The sequence below is a fragment of the Eptesicus fuscus genome, chromosome 11 (genome assembly GCF_027574615.1).
Source record: "Eptesicus fuscus isolate TK198812 chromosome 11, DD_ASM_mEF_20220401, whole genome shotgun sequence".
Taxonomy (NCBI): Eukaryota; Metazoa; Chordata; class Mammalia; order Chiroptera; family Vespertilionidae; genus Eptesicus; species Eptesicus fuscus.
Window position 1 is genome coordinate 56,618,408 of NC_072483.1, and position 21,822 is coordinate 56,640,229.

The 21,822-nt window shown below is 39.2% G+C and overlaps 1 protein-coding gene across 2 annotated transcripts in view; it reads left to right on the forward strand.

Annotated features, from left to right (window-relative positions):
* PPP1R1C (protein phosphatase 1 regulatory inhibitor subunit 1C) overlaps positions 1 to 21,822 on the forward strand; it is a 113,079-nt gene that overhangs the window by 42,198 nt on the left and 49,059 nt on the right. For both annotated transcript variants that reach the window (XM_054723216.1, XM_008138497.3), the window contains exon 3: positions 20,189 to 20,226. In XM_054723216.1, coding sequence (XP_054579191.1) covers positions 20,189 to 20,226 — 38 coding nt within the window. The remainder of the gene's footprint in view (positions 1 to 20,188; positions 20,227 to 21,822) is intronic.

Genomic DNA, 21,822 nt, shown 5'->3' on the forward strand with positions numbered 1-21,822 from the left:
TCAAAGAAATTTTACTTAGAATGTGAAGTAAATACTTATAGATGATTTAATGGCAAAAGCTAACATGTATTTTTTAAGCCTACAAAAAGTTATGTAGAGTAGGATTTTAAAGATATAAAATTGACAGTGAGTTATTAAATCTGCTTTGCAATTTGCATCAGTCAGAGAAAATGTAATAGTTTTTATTTCTAGAAAAGATATTGGGATATAAGGTAAACTTTTAAAATGTTTACTTATATATCATAAATTTAATTACTAATGATTGTTAAATTTCAAATTATGATTAGTGCATTTCTTTCCTTTGCTAGTAGAAATATACTTAGTATTGCTGATGGGATACCTTCAGTTGATTAAATCATGAAAATTTTACCATGTTGCTTATATATAGGTATCCATATATATTTAATATAACTTCCATCTGTAGCAAAAAGGGGAAGTTTGCCTCTTAGATTCTGGTAAAAGGAAATTGTTGCTTTACTTCATGTCATTTTATAATAGTTTACTCAGAATAGAGATACTCAGATAAAATTATTTTGAAATTCATAAAAGTATGTCTACACAGTCCAAGATGCAAAAGAATTTGGTAAAAAAATTATTTTCAATGGAGCATATCAAGTAATATGGTTAGGAGATAAGAATATAATTTAAACAAGAAATTCTTTAGTTTAATAGTTTGATCGAGTTAGAGACGCTCCAAAATGATCAAATATTTACGTGTATTTGTCTTCATAAGAATACACTGAAACCTAATTTTAACTTTATCTTTGCTTCCAGTTTGTGTGAAAAGGTGGTCCCCCCATACTGACTATTAATTCAAATTAGAAATATGTTCATCGATCATAATTTCAAGCTGAACAATCATTAGTAAGTTAATATATGACATTTAAAGAAACATTTTAGAAATTTACCTTTATATCACAACTAGAGGCCCGGTGCATGAAATTCGTGCATGGGGGGGGGGTCCCCTCAGCCCAGCCTGCACCCTCTCCAATCTGGGACCCAACTGCCCTCCCCTGCCGGCCTGGTCCCCCCCAACTGTCCTCCCCTGCAGGCCTGGTCACCCCAACTGCCCTCCCCTGCAGGCCTGGTTGCCCCCAACTGCCCTCCTCTGCAGGCCATCTTGTGTCCACATGGGGGTGGCCATCTTTGACCACATGGGGGCGATCATCTTGTGTGTTGGAGTGATGGTCAATTTGCATATTACTCTTATTAGATAGGATATCTTTTTTTAAAAAATATATTTTATTGATTTTTTACAGAGAGGAAGGGAGAGGGATAGAGAGCTAGAAACATTGATGAGAAAGAAACATCGACCAGCTGCCTCCTGCACACTCCCCACCGGGGATGTGCCCGCAACCAATGTACATGCCTTTGACCAGAATCGAACCTGGGACCTTTCAGTCCGCAGACCGACACTCTATCCACGGAGCCAAACCAGTTTTTCCTTAGGAGAGTATCTCTATTTTCTGCCAACGTAGAAAATCCCACATATTACACAGAGGAGTGCAACATAATAACTGAAAGATATGCTGAGCATTTTTTTTAATCCTTGTACGAGGATATATTTTTTTATTTGAGAGAGAGGAAGGGAGAGAGAAATATTTGATTGGTTGCCTCCTTTATGGGCCAACCAGGGATCAAACCTGCAAGTAGGCATGTGCCCTGACCGGAAATCAAACTGGCGACCTTTTGTTGTTTGGGACGATGCTCCAACCAACTGAGCCACCTTGGCCAGGATATCTTTTCTAGGAATGAAAAGTATTACACTTTCTCTGACTGTTTGGTGCAAATTATAAAGTAGATTAAATAAGACACTGTCAATTTTAGCAGCCAGTGTGGAAAAAGAGAAAGCAGTCAATGGAGTGTGAACAGTTCTAAATATTCCAAATATTGGTAGGCAGGTAATTCTAACTCCTGTGCCTCTCAGAACCACCTCTAAAGTAGGTGTTCTCAAAATTCCCTGGCATCACCATTCAAATCATTAACCTCTGAGTGATTTTCTCATGTTAACCTCAATCATTTTCCTTACTCTGACTTATAAGGCAACTGGATATGGGATTTCATTTGGGGACTCTGCTAAGAACACCTTTTTAATATCCGATGTAGTAGAATATTGAAATTGTAGTGTTTTAAACTGGTTAAAAATGAAATTATTCAAATCCTAACTATTAAAGGAGTTAGGTACATTACGTCAATATGACATAGAAGACATTGTTGGGAATATAGTAAGTGCTCATTAAATAATTTCTTGATGGTTGTTCACATTGCCTGAAACATTAGTCATTATTTTAAATAAATCTATAAAATTTATGTAAGAGGTATGCTTTGTAATCAGTTCTCTAGGTAAGTCTATGAAAAGGACATGGCATTTTAAAAATCAGAATTCCTGGAATAAGTGTGGCTGTTTACACTGATGTTATCCCAAAGAAAACCCATGCTTTAAATGAATCAATATATTTTCTTGGAGGAAATGTGGCAAATTCAAACTCCAAATAGGCAGAAAAACTTTACCAATGGTTGAAAATTACACCTAATAAGATGATGCAATAGTTCTTTGACCCTCATAAAAATTGGTTCTGTGGTAGGATAAAATAGGTTTTATAAGAGAAGCTAAGTTTATAAAATCCAAGAATACTGATGAAAAGCAGACTTTTGAGGTTTTAAATGATCTGATTTTTCTGTCCTTTTATTGTGTTTGGAAGGGGCAGCAGAAATTATGAAATATAAGCATATTAGGATAGTTTGGAAGATACCTAATCCCTATCACAAGACAATTACTGGTCGAGAGTTCTTTCTTAATAAACCAACACAATCTATCTTGTGCATTTCTTGTCATCTCCTTCACTATTTCCACATAGAATGCTCTGCACCTGGCTCGTATTGACTGCCACTAAAATCCATTTCTAGGGGGCTCTGAGAGATCCAAATCTATTTGTTAATGGGGTTATGTCTTTCCTTTCCTCAATTAAAAGTGGAAAACTATAAATAATATCGTAAGAAAAATACAGCTGTGTGGGTATTGGCACAACAGGGTGAAACTATTCCTACCGTTTGTTTCTTTTCCCCGTGTCCCCTTTTCAGTGCGTATAAATTCATTGCTCTGGTGGTTTCAGTTTGGGCCCCAGTTATGACTAAATCTAAGAGCTCAAAGAAAAACACAGCTGAAACCACTGCCTGATGGCTTAACTCATGGCCCCAAATGACAGGCCTCCAACAAAGCCCAGCAGGCTTTCAGCAAAAAGGCTGATGACTAGACCTCATTTTAGAAAAGTGAGAGTCTGATAATAAGTTAGAAAGAGGGGCTTAATCATAGCTGTCTTAGGATATTTTGCATCGCCCTACTAAAAAGAAACATTGAGTATTCTAGTCCCCTACTATATGTAAGAAACACATGATAGATTTCTCTGGCACTTGAAACTGACTGAGTCTATGCTAAGAGTGCTAAAACCACAAGGCAATGACAAATTTACATGCAAAATGAAGAGCTGAGCTGTGCACAGCAATTTCCTTCACTTGTATTTGATTTATTCTCATTCACTTCTGAAAACTTGTGGGTCAGTGATGGTTCTTGAACTGTTAAACCTAAAGCCCATGGTTGTGATCCAAGGGTCTCTGGAAAGAAAGATGCTCTACCTTCAAATATGTGAGGCACAAAAGCAGAGGATCAGCTGAAATGTGGTCATTTAGATTTCCCTGCTGTTTTCAGAAATCTGATGGTAAATTCCTTCTGAGAATGTCATGGATGGTGCTAATGTTCTTGTGCTTATATCTCCAGGGCACTTCAAAAAGAGGACTATAAATTGCTTTTCTCTGCTACTATTCCTCTACAGAACAGAATTAATTTTTTCTGCAAAGTAATGCTAGAAAAGATTAAAAAGAAGCTGAATGAAAATATATACTGACTTAGGAGAGTATCTCTATTTTCTGCCAACGTAGAAAATCCCACATATTACACAGAGGAGTGCAACATAATAACTGAAAGATATGCTGAGCATTTTTTTAAATCCTTGTACAAGGATATATTTTTTTATTTGAGAGAGAGGAAGGGAGAGAGAAATATTTGATTGGTTGCCTCCTTTATGGGCCAACCAGGGATCAAACCTGCAAGTAGGCATGTGCCCTGACCGGAAATCAAACTGGCGACCTTTTGTTGTTTGGGACGATGCTCCAACCAACTGAGCCACCCAGCCGGGGCATGATTTTGTGATTTTTAAAAAATGAATACACTTTCTTCTTTATCTCTTCTTGGGTCCCAAATATACACTTAAAAAAATGCTCACCAGAGAATTTTTTTCCCATTGCTTTTTTTTTTTTTAATTTCTTTATTGATTAAGGTATCACATATTTGTCCTCGTCCCCCCATTTCCATCCCACCCCCCTCCCCACACATGCCCCCACCCCCCTGTTGTCCTTAACCGCTGGTTGGGCTCATATGTCTGCACACAAGTCCTTTGGTTGATCTCTCCCTTTATCCCCACCCTTCCCTACCCTCCCCCTGAGGCCCGACAGTCTGATCCATGCCTCCTTGTTTCTGGGTCTGTTCTTGTTCATCAGTCTATGTTGTTCATTATTTCCCCTAGATGAGTGAGATCATGTGCTATTAGAAATACACTTATAAGAACCGAAAATGAGACAAGCAATAATGGTTATGGTGACAGGCAAATGAATCGGTCTGTAGTGAGTTTCTTTCTGGGCCAACAGTTCTTTTGAGACCCAATTTCAATGTCCAACAGTTCCTTATGTGTACATGTCAGCACTGACATTTCAGTTCTGGATGGTGGACAACTGGTGGTAATGCAGATCCGACTCTGTCTGGTTTGGTCCTGGGCAATCTGCAGTGATGCACAGCTGCTAACTGCTAGTATGGGAAGGCCACATCAGCGTCTTCCGTCTCTGGACTGCTTCTCTTCTGTCTTCATGGCTGGAGTAGTCCTGTCGATTCTTCTCTTGCTAGAATCCACATGGTCTCAGAGTTGTTTTCTGAAAATATACAAACATATTCTCGACCAAAAGTTAATAAAGGAATATTTTCTATAAATTTGACTGGGGATCCTTTTTCAATTTTTGCCCAAATGATTTTCCTCTGGCTTGTTTTATCACCTTGTGTGTTTTTCATGGGTGTCTTGCTTTTAGCCTTACAATTAATTTTCTAAAGTATTAATTTTCTAGATGTAATTTACTTACAGGATATTTTTCCTTACATGATATTCCTCTACTATCCCCTCCTTTTTTGATTTAAATGTTAGGAGGCTTTTGAAAATTTTATAATGTAGTCTTGATGGCTTTTAAATTTTAATTTTTTGTACTATAATATTACTGTTTTAGATTCATTACATGGTGCACAATTTTATCGTGAGATGAAGTACCAATAAAAATTTTAGTTGACACTTTAGGAACACCTTTTTGTCCAGTACAATTATTTTTTCTAGAATATTCACTTGTTTCAACTGGCCAATTTAAATTTGCCTGAAAACTTGACTACTATTTTACTGTCAAATTTATTACTCTAACAATAATCTTGTTTTACCCTGTAAATATTGGTGGAAGGGATTATTTGCCTTCTTGAGTAGGTCCTGAGCATTCCTGGTGGTAGGCTGGATTTAGATATCATAAACCCGCTTCCCCACAACATGGGTACAAGACAACTCAAACAATTCTTGTTGGAGTGAGAGGGCAGCTGCTGTCGGCCAAGTCTCTGTCGGTCACCTGGGTCCTGATCTGAGCTGGGCATGGGAAGCACGAAGCAGCCATGGGGGCAGGAGACCTCCCTCAGAAGGGGCTAGGATTCAGGCCCCTGCAATGTTGGGGGGGTGAGGGTCTGTGCCCCACCTCTGTTGATCCCCAAATTCTCTCCTGATGGCCCCTCTGCGACTGTGCCTGTCTTAGGTTGTTCCTTCCTTGAGGAATCTTACCCGTCTCTGGCTAACCAGCCATCCTCCGGGGCCAAGCAGGGTGACGTGAGGTTCAGTTTTGTCTCCTTGGTAGCCTATGCCCCCGTGGCCTCCATGCCCAGCTCCTGTCTTGGGATCCCCTCGCCTGCTGGCGGGGACCCAGCACTGATCACATATCTTTTGGAACCCGGGTTTCTTCTCCAGGGGGGGCTCAGTTCGCCCTACTGGGTGAGAGACAGATCCATGGCACCAGCCATAACGAGACTTCAACCTCGACATGAACAGAGAGCTCATGCAACAGCTGTGAGCAATTGAATTGTGTCAAGAGGGTCTCTCTTGGCCTAAAGGGTAAGAGGGACCAATATAGAATGCTCAGGTGCCCTCCCAGGAGGCCCTCCACACAACGAAAAGGGTTAAATCCTTACATGTCCTTTTTAAATTGCTGCCAGACATTCCAAGAATTAGTTTGTACGTTTGCTTGGGATAATTGTATATTATGCTGTAGTAATTCTAAAGTATCAAGAGATGTGTTAAGTTTGTCTCCAAGCACCAAACAGATGACTTTTTTTTTTTTTTATTACCAAGGGTGCGAGGAACTATTATAAGTATTGGGGGTGATCCAAATCTGGGAATAAATTTTAATGATAGTGTAGAATAATATCATGTAAGGATATTCTTTGTTCTCATCCATGGGAATTCCCTTTCAAACTGGCTGTCCATTTCTTTTTATGTAGACAAGGTCTTAGTTACATTTTTTGCACCTCTACCGGGGGCACGTAGTGATAGTAGTGACACCCTTTCTTTGGTATCCACACAAGCCAGAAACCTCTCTTTAATTGTACACACAAAGGGGCATTGTTTTGATTTCGTGTCCTATAAAAGGGAAGCTGGGTGGAGACCCCTTTGTATTTATACTTTCTTGCCCCACCCATGGACCTCCTATATGTCCAGGGTGTTTGGTATTATTGGTAACTACATTAGTCAGGGGATCAGCCCACGTAAGGGGTCTTACTCATGAAGGGTCAGGAACATAAGATCAAAATACTTACCCTCTTGTCCCAGGTAAAATTACTGTACATCTGATGATTGCTAGCGTGGCTAGAAAGGCGTTCTCAGGCATTCTTGGTTTCTGGTTATCTCACAATTTCTTCCCTGAGGTTTGACGTTCTGATTGATGTTTCTCTGTTTCTGGATCTATTTTTTCCCCATCAGTTTATGTTGTTCATTATATTCCACAAATGAGTGACATAATGTGATATTTATCTTTCTCTGCCTGGCTTATTTCACTAAGCATAATGTTCTCCATCTCCATCCATATTGTTGTAAATGGTAAGAGCTCCTTCTTTTTTACCGCAGCGTAGTATTCCATTGTGTAGATGTACCACAGTTTTTTAATCCACTCATCTGCTGATGGGCACTTAGGCTGTTTCCAAATCTTAGCTATGGTGAATTGTGCTGCTATGAACATAGGGGTGCATATATCCTTTCTGATTGATGTTTCCAGTTTCTTGGGATATATTCCTAGAAGTGGGATCACTGGGTCAAATGGGAGTTCTATTTTTGTTTTTTTAAGGAAATTCCATACTGTTCTCCACAGTGGCTGCACCAGTCTGCATTCCCACCAACAGTGCACGAGGGTTCCTTTTTCTCCACATCCTCTCCAGCACTTGTCATTTGTTGACTTGTTGATAATGGCCATTCTGACAGGTGTGAGGTGGTACCGCATTGTTGTTTTGATTTGCATCTCTCTAATGATTAGTGATTTAGAGCAGGTTTTCATATGTCTCTTGGCCTTCCTTCTGTCTTCTTTCGAAAAGTGTCTATTTAGATCAGTTGCCCATTTTTTGATTGGGTTGTTTATCTTCTTTTTGTTAAGCTGCATGAGTTCCCTGTAAATGTTGGAGATTAAACCCTTATCGTTGATATCATTGGCAAATATGTTCTCCCATGTAATGGGCTTTCTTGTTGTTTTATTGATGGTTTCCTTTGCTGTGAAAAAGCTTTTTATTTTGATGTAGTCCCATTTGTTTATTTTCTCTTTAGCTTCCATTGCCCTAGGAGCAGTATCAGCGAAGAAGTTCTTTTGGCATATGTCAGAGATTTTTCTGCCTGTAGATTCCTCTAGTATTTTTATGGTTTCCTGTCTTATGTTTAAGTCCTTGATCCATTTTGAGTTTATTTTTGTGTATGGTGTAAGTTGGTGGTCTAGTTTCAGTTTTTTGCATGTATCTGTCCAATTTTCCCAACACCATTTGTTGAAGAGACTGTCTTGACTCCATTGTATGTTCATGCCTCCTTTGTCAAATATTAATTGAGAATAGTGATTTGGATCTATTTCTGGGTTCTCTATTCTATTCCATTGATCTATATGTCTGTTCTTGTGCCAATACCAGGCAGTTTTGAGAACAGTGGCTTTGTAATACAGCTTGAAATCTGGTATGGAGATCCCACCTACTTTGTTCTTCTTTCTCAGGATTGCTGTGGCTATTCGGGGTCTTTTTTTATTCCAGATGAATTTTTGGAAAGTTCGTTCTAGGTCTGTGAAGTACGCCGTTGGTATTTTCATGGGAAGTGCATTGAAATTATAGATTGCTTTGGGTAGTATGGACATTTTGATGATGTTGATTCTACCAATCCATGAACATGGTATGTTCTTCCATCTGTTTATGTCTTCTTCTATCTCTTTTTTCAGTGTTGTGTAGTTTTCCGCGTGTAGGTCTTTTACCTCCTTAGTTAAGTTTATTCCTAGGTATCTTAATTTTTTTGGTGTGATGGTAAATGGGATTGCTTTTTTAGTCTCTCTTTCTGTAAGTTCATTATTGGTGTATAGAAATGCCATAGATTTCTTAGCATTTATTTTGTATCCTGCTACTCTGCCGAATTCATTTATTAAGTCTAGTAATTTTTTGATGGAGTCTTTAGGGTTTTCTATGTACAGTATCATGTCATCTGCAAATAAGGAGAGTTTTACTTCTTCTTTTCCAATTTGGATGCCTTTTATTTCTTCTTCTTGTCTGATTGCAATGGCTAGTATTTCCAACACTATGTTGAACAGGAGTGGTGAGAGTGGGCATCCCTGTCTTGTTCCTGTTCTTAGGGGAAATGGTTTTAGTTTTTGCCCATTGAGTATGATGTTGGCTGTGGGTTTGTCATATATGGTTTTTATTATGTTGAGGTATGATCCTTCTATTCCCAGCTTGCTGAGAGTTTTTATCAAGAAAGGGTGTTGGATTTTGTCAAATGCTTTTTCTGCATCAATTGATATGACTATATGGTTTTTATCTCTCAATTTGTTTATGTGATGTATCACGTTTATTGATTTGCGGATATTGTACCATCCTTGCATCCCAGGGATAAATCCTACTTGGTCGTGGTGTATGATCTTTCTGATGTATTGCTGGATTTGATTTGCTAGAATTTTGTTGAGGATTTTGGCATCTATGTTCATGAGGGATATTGGCCTGTAATTCTCCTTCATTGTGTTATCTTTACCTGGTTTTGGTATTAGGGTGATGCTGGCTTCATAGAAGGAGCTTGGAAGTGTTCCTTCTTCTTGAATTTTCTGGAATAGTCTGAGGAGGATAGGTTTTAGCTCTTCCTTAAATGTTTTATAAAACTCCCCTGTGAAGCCGTCTGGCCCTGGGCTTTTGTTTGCTGGAAGCTTTTTGATAACTTCTTCAATTTCTTCCATAGTTATCAGCCTATTGAGATTTTTAGTCTCTTCCTGAGTAAGTTTTGGAAGGTTGTGTTTTTCTAGGAATGTGTCCATTTCCTCCAGGTTGTCTAGTTTGTTGGAGTAGAGTTGTTCATAGTATTTTTTGACAATCCTTTGTATTTCTGTGGGGTCTGTTGTTATTTCACCTCTTTCATTTCTGATTTTGTTTATTTGGGTCCTCTCTCTTTGTTTCTTGGTGAGCCTGGCTAGAGGTTCATCAATCTTGTTTATCCTTTCAAAGAACCAGCTCTTGGTTTTATTGATCTTGTGTATTGTTTTTTTGGTCTCTATGTCATTCATTTCTGCTCTGATCTTTATTATTTCCTTTCTTCTGCTCACTGTGGGCTTTTCTTGTTGCTCCCTTTCTAATTCTTTGAGTTGTTGAGATAGATGATCTATTAACATTTTTTCTTGTTTTTTTGAGGTAGGCCTGTAGAGCTATACATTTGCCTCTCAGGACTGCTTTCATTGTGTCCCATAGGATTTGCAATGTTGTATTTTTATTGTCATTAGTTTCCAGGATGTTTTTAATTTCTTCTTTGATCTCATTGATAACCCAATCATTGTTTAGTAGCATGCTATTCAGTTTCCAAGTGTTTGAATTTTTTGGAATGTTTTTATTGTAGTTTATTTCTAATATTATGCGGTGGTCTGAGAAAATGCTTGGTATGATTTCAATCTTTTTGAATTTGGGGAGACTTTGCTTGTTACCCAATATGTGGTCTATTTCTGAGAATGTCCCATGTGCACTTGAGAAGAACGTATATTCCCTGGCTTTGGGGTGAAATACTCTGAAGATGTCAATTAGGTCCATCTGATCTAGTGTGTCATTTAGAATTGCTGTTTCTTTGCTGATTTTTTGTCCAGAGGATTTATCCATTGATGTCAGTGGTGTATTAAAGTCCCCTACTATGATTGTATTGATGTTGATCTCTCCCTTGATGTCTTCCAGCAGATTTTTTATGTATTTGGGCGCTCCTGCGTTGGGTGCATATACGTTTACCAGAGTTATATCTTCTTGCTGGATTGCTCCCTTTAGTATTATGTAGTGGCCTTCCTTATCTCTTATTAAAGCCTTTACTTTGAGGTCTATTTTATCTGATATAAGTATCGCAACCCCAGCTTTTTTCTCCTTTCCATTTGCCTGAAAAATGTTTTTCCATCCCTTCACTCTCAGTCTGTGTGAGTCTTTTGCTCTAAGGTGGGTCTCTTGTAGACAGCAAATATATGGGTCATGTTTTCTTATCCATTCAGCTACCCTATGTCTTTTGATTGGTGCATTTAATCCATTTACGTTTACTGTTATTATTGATAAGTACCTGTTTGTTGACATATTTTTCCTTAGTGTTTGTGTTTCTTCTTGCCTTTCTCTTTCTTCTTTTTACAGCAGCCCCTTTAGCATTTCTTGCATTGCTGGTTTGGTAGTAATGAACTCTCTTAGCCCTTTTTTGTCTGTGAAGCTTCTGATTCCACCTTCAATTTTGAATGATAGCCTTGCTGGGTATAGTATTCTTGGATTCAGTCCCTTGTTTTCCATCACTTTGTATATTTCATTCCATTCCCTTCTGGCCTGGTGTGTTTCTGTTGAAAAATCAGTTGATATTCTGATAGGAGATCCCTTGTAGGTAACTTTCTGTTTCTCTCTGGCCGCCTTTAAGATTCTTGCTTTGTCGTTGGTGTTCGTCAATTTAATTATGATGTGTCTTGGTGTCGGTCTTTTGGGGTTCAACTTGTTTGGGACTCTGTGTACTTCTTGGACTTGGATAGTTTTTTTCTTGCCAATATCAGGGAAGTTTTCTGTCATTATTTCTTCTAATAGGTTTTCTATTCCTTGCTTCTCTTCCTCTCCTTCTTTTATCCCTATTATTCGAAGGTTGTTTCGTTTTGTGTTGTCCCGAAGCTCCCTTAGGCTCTCCTCTTGCTTTTTAAGCCTTCTTTCCAATTGCTGCTGTGTTTGTGTGTTTTTTCCTACCTTGTCTTCTAATTCGCTGATGTGGTCCTCAGCCTCTTCTACTCTACTCTTTAAGCCTTCCATTGTGTTCTTTATTGCAGCTATGTCGTTCTTCATCTCCTCTTGGTTTCTTTTCATGTTGGTGACATTTTCATTCAGCTCCTTATAGCTCTCATTGAGTTGTGTGTATTTGTCATCCATTCGTTTAAACATCCTTATAACGAATACTCTGAATTCTTTCTCTGTTAAGCTGCTAGCCTCAAGTTCATTTAACTCCCTTTCTGGTGATTCTTCCTGTTCCTTCCTTTGAGAATTTCCTTTCTGTCTCCCCATGTTTTCCTGTAATGTTTTAATTGTAGTTCCAATTGCTTTGCTACCCAGGATCTTTTGGTGATGGTGCTACTGGTATAATCTCTCAGTTCTCCTGGGCTTGGTAATCTAGTGTAGCTCCCTACTTGAGCTACTTGGGTTCTCTTGATGTAGGCCTGGAAGCTTGAGAGGCACAACTGTGGTGTCTAAAAGTCAGCAGCTTTGGAGTGGAGTGTCCCAGTTTTTGCTGTCTTGCACCCTTAGTTGAAATCGCGCGTGTCCAGTGGGAACTCACAGTGGTACCCAGGAACTATCTGTTGGGAGATCTCCCAGTGGCTCCCACTAGCACCCTGTGTGTAGATGGGCTCAGGGTGCCTGCCTGTTGTATATTCCCTTCTGTGGAGGTGTGTTTGCAGGCGCACTGCCCTGACGCACTTTGAGGGACTCTGGCACTGAAGTTAGACAGCTAGGGTGTATGTGGGAAGTTATTCAGGAGAAAGGAGTTCAGAGTTTTTGCTGTGGGGCAGCGCGCCCTTGCCTGTACAGAATCACACCCAGCAGGGGCCCAAAGCAGCTTTCCAGAGGACCCTGTGGATATATGGGCTCAGGGTGCCTTCCCCTGCTGTGGTCCTGAGTTTGCCAGCCCTGGAGTGTGCGCGAACTGGTGGCGCGCCCGCCAGCGCAAAGCTCTGAAGCCCCCTGGCACTGAAGTTGCACCGCAGGGGTGTCCCTGGGCAGTTATTTAGGAAGAGGCAGTTCAGAGATTCCACTGTAGGGCCGCGCACCCTTGACTGTGCAGAATCACCCCCTCAGGGGCTCTCAGTGGTTCCCCAGCACTGCCTGGGCAGTGGAGTGCCCGGGTGCCTATGGGCTGGGGACTCGGCGAGTCCTGAGCTCCGGCACTGGGGAGGGGGAGGTTGCACTTACCGCCCTCAGCGGCGCACTTTTGCAGATGGAGGTCTCAGGGTTCGCGCTTCTGCTGCTGGGATGGCAGGTCTTCTACCAGAGTGGCTGTAGTGACCAGGTTTGCTTCCAAGACCAGACTAGGTGGTGGTAAGGTTAGGATTCTAGTCTCTAGCAGTTCCGTTCTTAAAATGGCGGGGTCTCTGTGCCACTGGTGTCCTCCCTGGAGTGTTTGCAGCAGCCGCGGGGTCTTGCCAACCAGGACTGCCTGGATTGGATGCCCCCTGGAAGAACTGCAGGGTCCAACTGTCCCTATTTCATTCACACACACAGCCACACACGTCCACACACACCTCTGTCACTCCTTCACTCGATCACACGCTCACCCTCCCTACCTACCTGCCGGTCGCCATCTTTCTCTCCTCCCCATTGCTTTTTAAAGAGAGTGGAAAGGAGGGAAGAAGGGTGGGGGGAGAGAGAGAGAGAGAAACATCAATGTGCAAAAGAGACATATCTATTGGTTGCCTCCCACACGAGAGCCCTGACTGGGGCCAGGGATGGACCCTGCAACCCAGGTAGGTGCCCTTGACCGGAAATCAAACCCACGACCCTTCGGCACCTGGGCCTATGCACTAACACTGAAAATACCAGCCAGGACCCAAATATACTCATTTAATAAACATTTTTACATTGCTCTGAAGTTTTCGTTTCATCTGGAGGAAATTCATCTTCTAATTGATTTTCTAGCAGTCATTCTTAAAGGTTCCTTTTTTCTTGTATTTTGATATTTTAATTTTTAATCATTGTGAGTGAGAATCCCATCCCTCACCACCTGTGCTCATCTTTCCTTGTTAATGTTCTTGAGTCTTTCTCCATTCCATATGACAGTCTTTTAATCTAGAATCAGATCTGAATTTGGATCTCAGGTCTCCTGTTCCATGGTGATTTTATAAGTAGAGCAGATGTAGTCATGGAGCCCATGGTGGCTTGTTCCAAGTCGTCTGCTTTCTCCCCTCTTTCTGGATGCAGACAGTGTCCTTTCTCAGTGTAGGCGACAGAGCCCTGCTTCTAGTTTTGGTCAGTCAGCCTGGCCTCTGTCCCTTCCTTCTCCTGAGGTCAATCCCTTTCCTCAGGAAAAGAACCAGCTGTCTCTACCTTCCTCTGGAGCCAAAGTTTTCCAGGCCCATGATTTTTTACCTGCTTAGTGCATCTTGCTCTTCTTCTGTTTACGGTCCAGAGAAATAATAGACTAAACTTTGACTATGGTTGTATCACGTTAGTCATCTCTTTTTATATTTAATCTGTCATTGTTATTGCTTTTGAGCAGAGGAATCTTCAAAGCATGCTCTTTTTATTGGAAGTACACCAATTTCCTCTAAAATGACATTCCTCCTCACATTTCCAATATAACTGCCTAGAATAAAGATTTAAGTGGCTCTCTGTTCTATCTAAATTCACCAAAAGTCTGTATCTTTTGGTGTATGCTAAGAAACTAGATCTCTCCTTATGAAAGCATTCTGTATATGGGTCAATGGCTCTTGTGTAGCCAGTATTCTGAGTAAATACTGCATTTTCAATCTTTTAGTTATTGTCTGAGGCTGATATTGATAAAATAGTATATTAAATTTGACTTTATCTACCATTCATTTACTTGTTTTTAATTTCTCTTATGATACATGTTGTCCTTGACCCAGATATCTTCCCAATCTCTAGAAAGCAATAAAACAAATGATATAGCCCTAACCAGTTTGGCTTAGTGGATAGAGCATTGGCCTGCGGACTGAAGGGTCCCAGGTTCGATTCCGGTCAAGGGCATGTCCCTTGGTTGTGGGCATATGCCCAGTAGGGGGTGTGCAGGAGGCAGCTCATTGATATTTCTCTCTAATCGATGTTTCTAACTCTCTACCCCTCTTCCTTCCTCTCTGTAAAAAATCAATAAAAATATTAAAAAAACCAAAACAAAACCCTCCCCACAAATGATATATATCCTTGTTTTACCTCCAAGATTACCTTTTAAATTACTGGGGCAGTATTTCCTGGAGTGCCTGTACCATTACCTTGGATCTGGTAAACTGATTTAAAGAAATAAAGTCATGGCATCTGTTTAACAAATTTGCAAATAAAATACTTATTTGTTTTAATTAATTTATTTATATTTTATTCAATTAATGTTTATATTCAATATTATTTAGTATTAGTTTCAGGTGTATGCAGAGAGGTTAGACATCAAATAATTATATGTTAAAACTATTCATTTAGTATGACTAATTGCACTACAATTGTATTTTGTAATATAGAGAAGCAGCAAACAGAAGATCTTGTTTTATAAAACATAAGCTTTAAAATATATTTATTTGATAACCTGTTATTATGTGTCAGCTATGCTACCGTGCTAAGAGCTGTGGAAAATCAAACATGGAGGCTAATCCTCATTTCTTCACACATTATTTGAGGATAAAACAATAATGACCTCAGTACAGCATTTATAATGATGAATACTACGTGACAGCCATAGAGAAAGTGCTGTGGTTATTGGCTGGAAGAGATGACTTCTAATTGAGAAGAGGGAGACATGAATTGGGTGAGTGTTTCCAGAGAAGATGGAACTTCGGGGAATAGTAGTATTGAGGGAAGGAGCATTTGGGTATGAGGAACAAACACACAGAAGCAGCCAGCCGGGGGGAGGTATAATCAAACAGGTACGACTAGTATTTTATTTTACACTTTGTCCCTTCTCTTTCAACATTTAATCAGTAAATAAATAAAAGTAAAGAGCTCCCATTATCACTGGACTTACTTAGAAATCATTTCACTCCTCATTTTTCACTAACATATCCTTGCTTACATAACCTTTCAACAACTTTAATTGAACATTGAAAATTTCTCTTTATAACCTTTATCCTACCTTTTCATCTCATCTTTTTAATTAGTCCCATATAACATTTTTAAAAATGATATATTTTTTTCATGAACTTCCTTTCAGTTACATTACTTACTTACTTTCTAATAATGACTTTCTGGTGTCATTCAAATCACATACAGAATCCGAACAGCAATAGCAAAGCATATTCATAGCGTGTTTTTTATTCATGCTTCCTGATTTTTCTTTATTTTATTTTATTTATTGACAGATGAAGATTTTTAGCTTTAGAGAAAAATTCCACAGGGGGCACACTGAATTTCCATTTATCCCCCTCATCACAGAGTTTCCCCTATTATTAACATTTTGCTTTAGTCATTACAGTGTTATATTGTTATAATTAATCACCCAATATTGACATATTAACTGAAATCCATAGTTCATTCAGATTGCCTTAGTGTTTACCCAATGCTCTTTTTCAGGATACCCCATTACATTTAGTTGTCATGCTTCCTTAGACTCTTTTAGGCTCTGACACTTTCTCATGCTTTCCTTGTTTTTGATGAGTATATTAGTTAGGGTTCTCCAGAGAAACAGAACTAATAGGATATAAATAGATATATGGAAAGAGATTTATTATGAGGGATAGGCTCACATTATGATAGAGACCACGATGTCCCACGATCTGTCATCTGCCAGTGGTATAGCTCCAGTCCAAATGTGAAGGCCTGAGAACTAGGCAGCGGTGGCAATTGTAAGAATTCTGGTGTAAGCCTGAATGCTCAAGGGACTTGGACCAGGACTTAAACTATCAATCTCCCTGGTTCTCAGGCCTTCAGATTTGCATTTAGCTTGTTCTTTTTTTTTCTACTTCCTTAAATTGTAAAGTTAAGTTGCTGATTTTAATATTTTTAATATAGGAAGTGATAGCTATAAATTTTCCTCTTAGCACTACCTTTGCTGTATCCCTTGAGCTCTGGTTTTCTGTGTTTATGATTTTTTCTTTGATCCATTGGTTATTTAAGAGTGTGTTGTTTAATTTCTACACATTTCTAAATTTTCTAGTTTTACTGCTGTTATTGATTTCTAACTTAATCTTATTGTGGTTGGAGAAGATACTTTTATGATATATATCTTTTTACATCTATTGAGATTTAATTTGTGGTCTATTCTGGAAAATATCCCAATGTGCACTTGAGAAGAATTGTGTATGCTATCATAGAGTAAATGTCCTATTACTGTCTATTTTGCCCATTTCATTAATTATGTCGTTAACAACCTCTATTTTCTTACTTGTCTTCTTTCTGGTTGTTTGACCCATTATTGAGAATGAGGTATCAAAATCTCCAACGATTATTGTAGAACTATCCTTTTAATTCCATCAGTTTTTGCTTAATATATTTTGATGGTCTATTATTAGGGGTTTATAATATTTATATCTCCTTTCTGTATGTGCACCCCATACTTAAGGAGTGGGGAGTTATGCTCCAATTTTTTCATATTTTTTATTCCTAAAAACAAGCTTAGGATGAAATGAGGAAGGCAGAGAATTATTATGCTTTCCCAACCCCACTTCACAGATAGGAAAAACCCCAAAGCTCATGAAATTAAGAAACTTGTCTATGGTCAAGACAAAAAAGTAGAAGAATCATATTAGGAATTATATGTGCTCTCTAGTGTTTTCATCAAGAAACAAATTTCTCGGCCAGCTGCAACCAAGATTCTCTAGTCTTTCCTTGGTTCTCTATCTCTTTATATTTTGCACACATCTTAGTTTTTGTAGTACTCACTCTGTTGCTGTTCAGAAACTTTTCCTTATTCTTTGATCATGGTCTTCATTATTTCCTTCTCTTTTAGACTTTATTTTTATAAGCACTTTTTATTACAACTAGTCTTCTCAAAATCAGAGCAGGCAGACAGCTCTGATGGAGGTGGAAGGGTGTTGGGGGGTATGGTGGAGGGATTAAGCAAAAAAGAAAAAAAAGAGAGAGATAATTCATGGACATGGACAACAGTGTGGCAGGAGAGTGGAAGAAGGCATAAAGGGGATAAATGGTGATGGAAAAAATTAAATTAAATTAAAAAGAGACAATTGTATTTGCAGTTTATGTGCATATCTACATAACCTCCCCAATTTAATAACAATCTATTAAGGAAAATAGAAAAGTACTTACTTCACTGGATCTAAAAAAAATTCATGATCTATTCTTGGCTTGCTTTGTACTTTTGTCTGATTTGCTTTGACTTGAGTATGTCCTATTCCTTCCATGAATTTAAATGTCTCAAGAGTATTCTAACTAATCAATACTCAAACCTTCTAGGCTATTTTTATCCCCATCTCCATCTTCAATGACAGCAATATTCTTTGAAACATTATGCTTAGATGACTTATATAATTGTCTCTCAAAGCAAGGAATTTCTTCTTTCAGACCAAATGACCCTTAAAAAAGGGAAAAATATAGTTAAGAAAGCTAAAATAGGTACAATAGCCTATTTCAGAATATTTGTAGTTTTAGATTATGGACCATCATTTAAAAAATCTTTCACGTATTTACTGATTGTGTTCCACCTTACTCAATATAGTATTTATTTTTATTTAATGAGAAAGCTAAACAGTATTTAAAGACAGGAATTTATCCTTATATTTCATTGATGACTTGGCTTTCTAAACATTTCTGGTATAGGCTAGGGAATCACAAGTTGAGGCCCTGAGGAGAATATGGAGATATTATGAAGTCTATTTAATGTTTTTGTACAGAATAAAGAGCTGGAGAAGTGTGCATATATATTTTTTGGGTCTCCCCCTTCAGTTATAACCCCCTTGGTACAAATTAGAGAGAACATTGTGTTTGTATCTGTATGTTGTGTCTCTATGTTTTCCCAGTGTACCGTATGAGCATGCAGTGTGTGTGTGTGTGTGTGTGTGTGTGTGTGTGTGTGTGTGTATGTGTGTGTTTGTATGAGGTGGCTGGAAGGCAGAGAAGATGTATAAGAGAGATAAAAGTCATATATTTTTAAAAGCTAGTAACCAAGATAATAATATTAGAATAAACAATAGTTATATATACTCTTCATTCTAGTTGCTTGGTTATTTTGGTCTCTTACTAGCCTATCTAATAAAAGAGTAATATGCAAATTAACCATCACTCCATTACACCCACAAGCCACACCCACCAGCCAATCAGGAGTGAGTATGCAAATTAACCCAACCAAGATGGCTGTGGCCACAGAGAGCAGGAGGAAGGCTTGGGTTTCCCCGGCGATGGAGGAAGCCAAGCTTTCCGCACACCCTGGCTGGCCCAGGCCTCCACTCCAGGCTACAAAGTTTCAATTATAGAAGATAAATAAATCCCAACAAGATTGGCGGCAGCCACGGAGCTGGAGAGAGCAGGAGGCTAGGGTTCCCCCTAGTGATGGAGGAAGCCAAGCTTCTGCAGCCCTGGCCTGGCTTTGGCCTCCGCTTAAGGCTACAAAGTTTCAATTGTAGAAGATAAATAAATCCCAGATACCAGGGCCTCTGCTTGGGTCACCAGGGGGCGTGGCCAGCCTGCAAACCACCACAGGCCCCTCGCCCAAGCTGCCCCATGCCCCAAGGGAACCCCCACCCTGATCTGGGACACCCTTCAGGGCAAACTAGCTGGCCCCCACCCATGCACCAGGCCTCTATCCTATCTAATAAAAGAGTAATATACAGATTGACCATCACTCCAACACACAAGATGGCTGCCCCCATGTGGTCAAAGATCCTGCCCCCATGTGGACACAAGATGGCCACCACAAGATGGCCAGCAGGGGAGGGCAGTTGGGAGGGACCAGGCCTGCAAGGGAGGGCAGTTGGGGGCGATCAAGCCTGCAGGGGAGGGCAGTTAGGGGTGACCAGGCCGGCAGAGGAGGGAAGTTGGGGGTGACTGGACCTGCAGGAAGGGCAGTTGGGGGGGACCCAGGCCTGCAGGGGAGAGCAGTTAGGGGTGACCAGGCCTGCAAGGGAGGACAGTTAGGGGTGACCAGGCTTGCAGGGGATGGCAGTTAGGGGCAAACAGGCTGGCAGGGGAGCAGTTAGGCATCAATCAGGCTGGCAGGGGAGTGGTTAGGCATCAATCAGGCTGGCAGGCAGAAGCGGTTAGGGGCAATCAGGAAGGCAGGCAGCCGCTGCTTGCACCCACTGATGGCGTTGGCAGGTGCGAGCAGCAGCTCTGGCACCAGCAGCAGGTGCAAGTGCCAGACGGGACCTCAGTGTGCGGGAGCAAAAATTTTCAGTAATCATCAGAGGCTTGCCCCGATGACAGTGACTGGCACCCCACCTTGGTCTGGCACCCCCGCTCATCTGCTCCACCATCCCGCTGTGGCCGACGCCTGCCATGTTCTGCGCGCACCTCCTGGTGGTCAGCGCACATCATAGCAACTGGTTGTTCGGTTGTTTGGTTGTTCAGTTATTCTGCTGTTCAGTCTATTTGCATATACAATTATTAAATCATTTTGATCTGTGTTACTGAAAATATTAATGATATTATAAGAAAGAATATCACCTTTCTAATAAATTACACCTACTTCTCTTGCAGAAATAGATGACAAGAGGGTGACCAACATGCAAGCAGAAGTAAGTTTTCTTATAATTCGATTTTGTGATATAAAATATGAAATCAATATAATTGTGATGAACATATAGTAAAATGTGCCATTAAGTCTCCGTCTGTAGGTTACCTTAATTCTATATCTATGAAATACCCTTGAAAAAAGTTCACAAATAAACTATTGCTTTTAGTGGCAAGATATGGTATCGATAATTTCAATTTAGTGACTAATGGCAAAGCACCATCACAGGCTGAAGACAGCCAATGTTGGAATTCTGGAGCAAAGAGAAGGGGGACAGGCATCTCCTAAAGCATCTGGTATGTGAAGGCAAGAGCAGATCATGAGGCCAAAGTCTCCAAACACACATCTAGGAGTTCAAATAGAGACTAGGAGCCAAGAGAGGCTAGGGAAACTGGTGATGTAGAATATAAAGAATGCAAGGAAGTGAGTAAACTTGCACCCAGAAATGAGCCAAATATTTAATAAGTTGCATGCCGATTTAGAAGTCAATTTCCCAAAGGCTGCATAAGTAGGCATATAGTACATAGTCAGAAAAATGTAGAAAGAACAAAATATCAAAATACTAAAAAGGTAATGAAATTATATATGTGAAAATGTTTTGGAGACTGAACTCTCACATAAACATAGTTTTTATTACTTAACTTTTATTACTGTTACAAAATACACTTTCCTAAAGAGTTAATTTTCTACTTGATCTTTGAATATGTGTGTGAAAATAAATATATAAGAAATCCTGGAATAGGATGGAACTGAATACAGTAGAGGTACACCAGAAATGTCAATCATTCACATGTCTACACTCATGTCAGTCATACACATGTTTACATTTCGTTTTGCAGAGTCCCCCTGCCTGCACCTCTGCGTAATGAACTATTACCAAACATTCCGTTCTGGAGAAACTTGCTTATACCATTTGTTTGGTTGATATGGATTTGGCAATTATTTGTTTGAATTTTTTTACTTAAAAAAATAATACTAGTGTTTATTTAAGATCCACTTAATTTGCTAAATGAACTATTATGTTAAGACATTTTTCAATATTTTTTGTTTATTTTCAATAGATTTTACTTGTCAATATATTTCTTGTTCTATATTTCTACACAACTATATCTTACAGTGACAAAATATAATTTTAAAATTAAAATTTTTAAATGTAATTAATTCAATAAATTAAATTATTACATTAAATTAAGTTTTGATACCTATATAATTTTGTTAACCAATAATTATTTTTTTTGCTTTTTAATAGATTGTTTTTGCATCAGCTAAATACCAACATTGTGATGATACTTTAAGAACAATTAAGCCTTAGTATGTACCAGGAAATATGCCTCAATTTCTATTTTCAACTTTGTGAAACAGTTTCTAAGTGTGTTTTTTTAGACTGTACATTATGTTCTTTCTAATATACATGAGAAATGTAGAATAATTCCCCAAAAGTATCTTGTAACTATTTATACTTGAGTTTTTCAAAGCAAAAATAATTGCTCCAGACACTTAAAAACCCTACATTTTACATATTAAGATACAAATTGACACAATATTAAAAAGGAGTCTGACATAGTCTGATTTGAGTATAGACCACATAGATGTTATATAA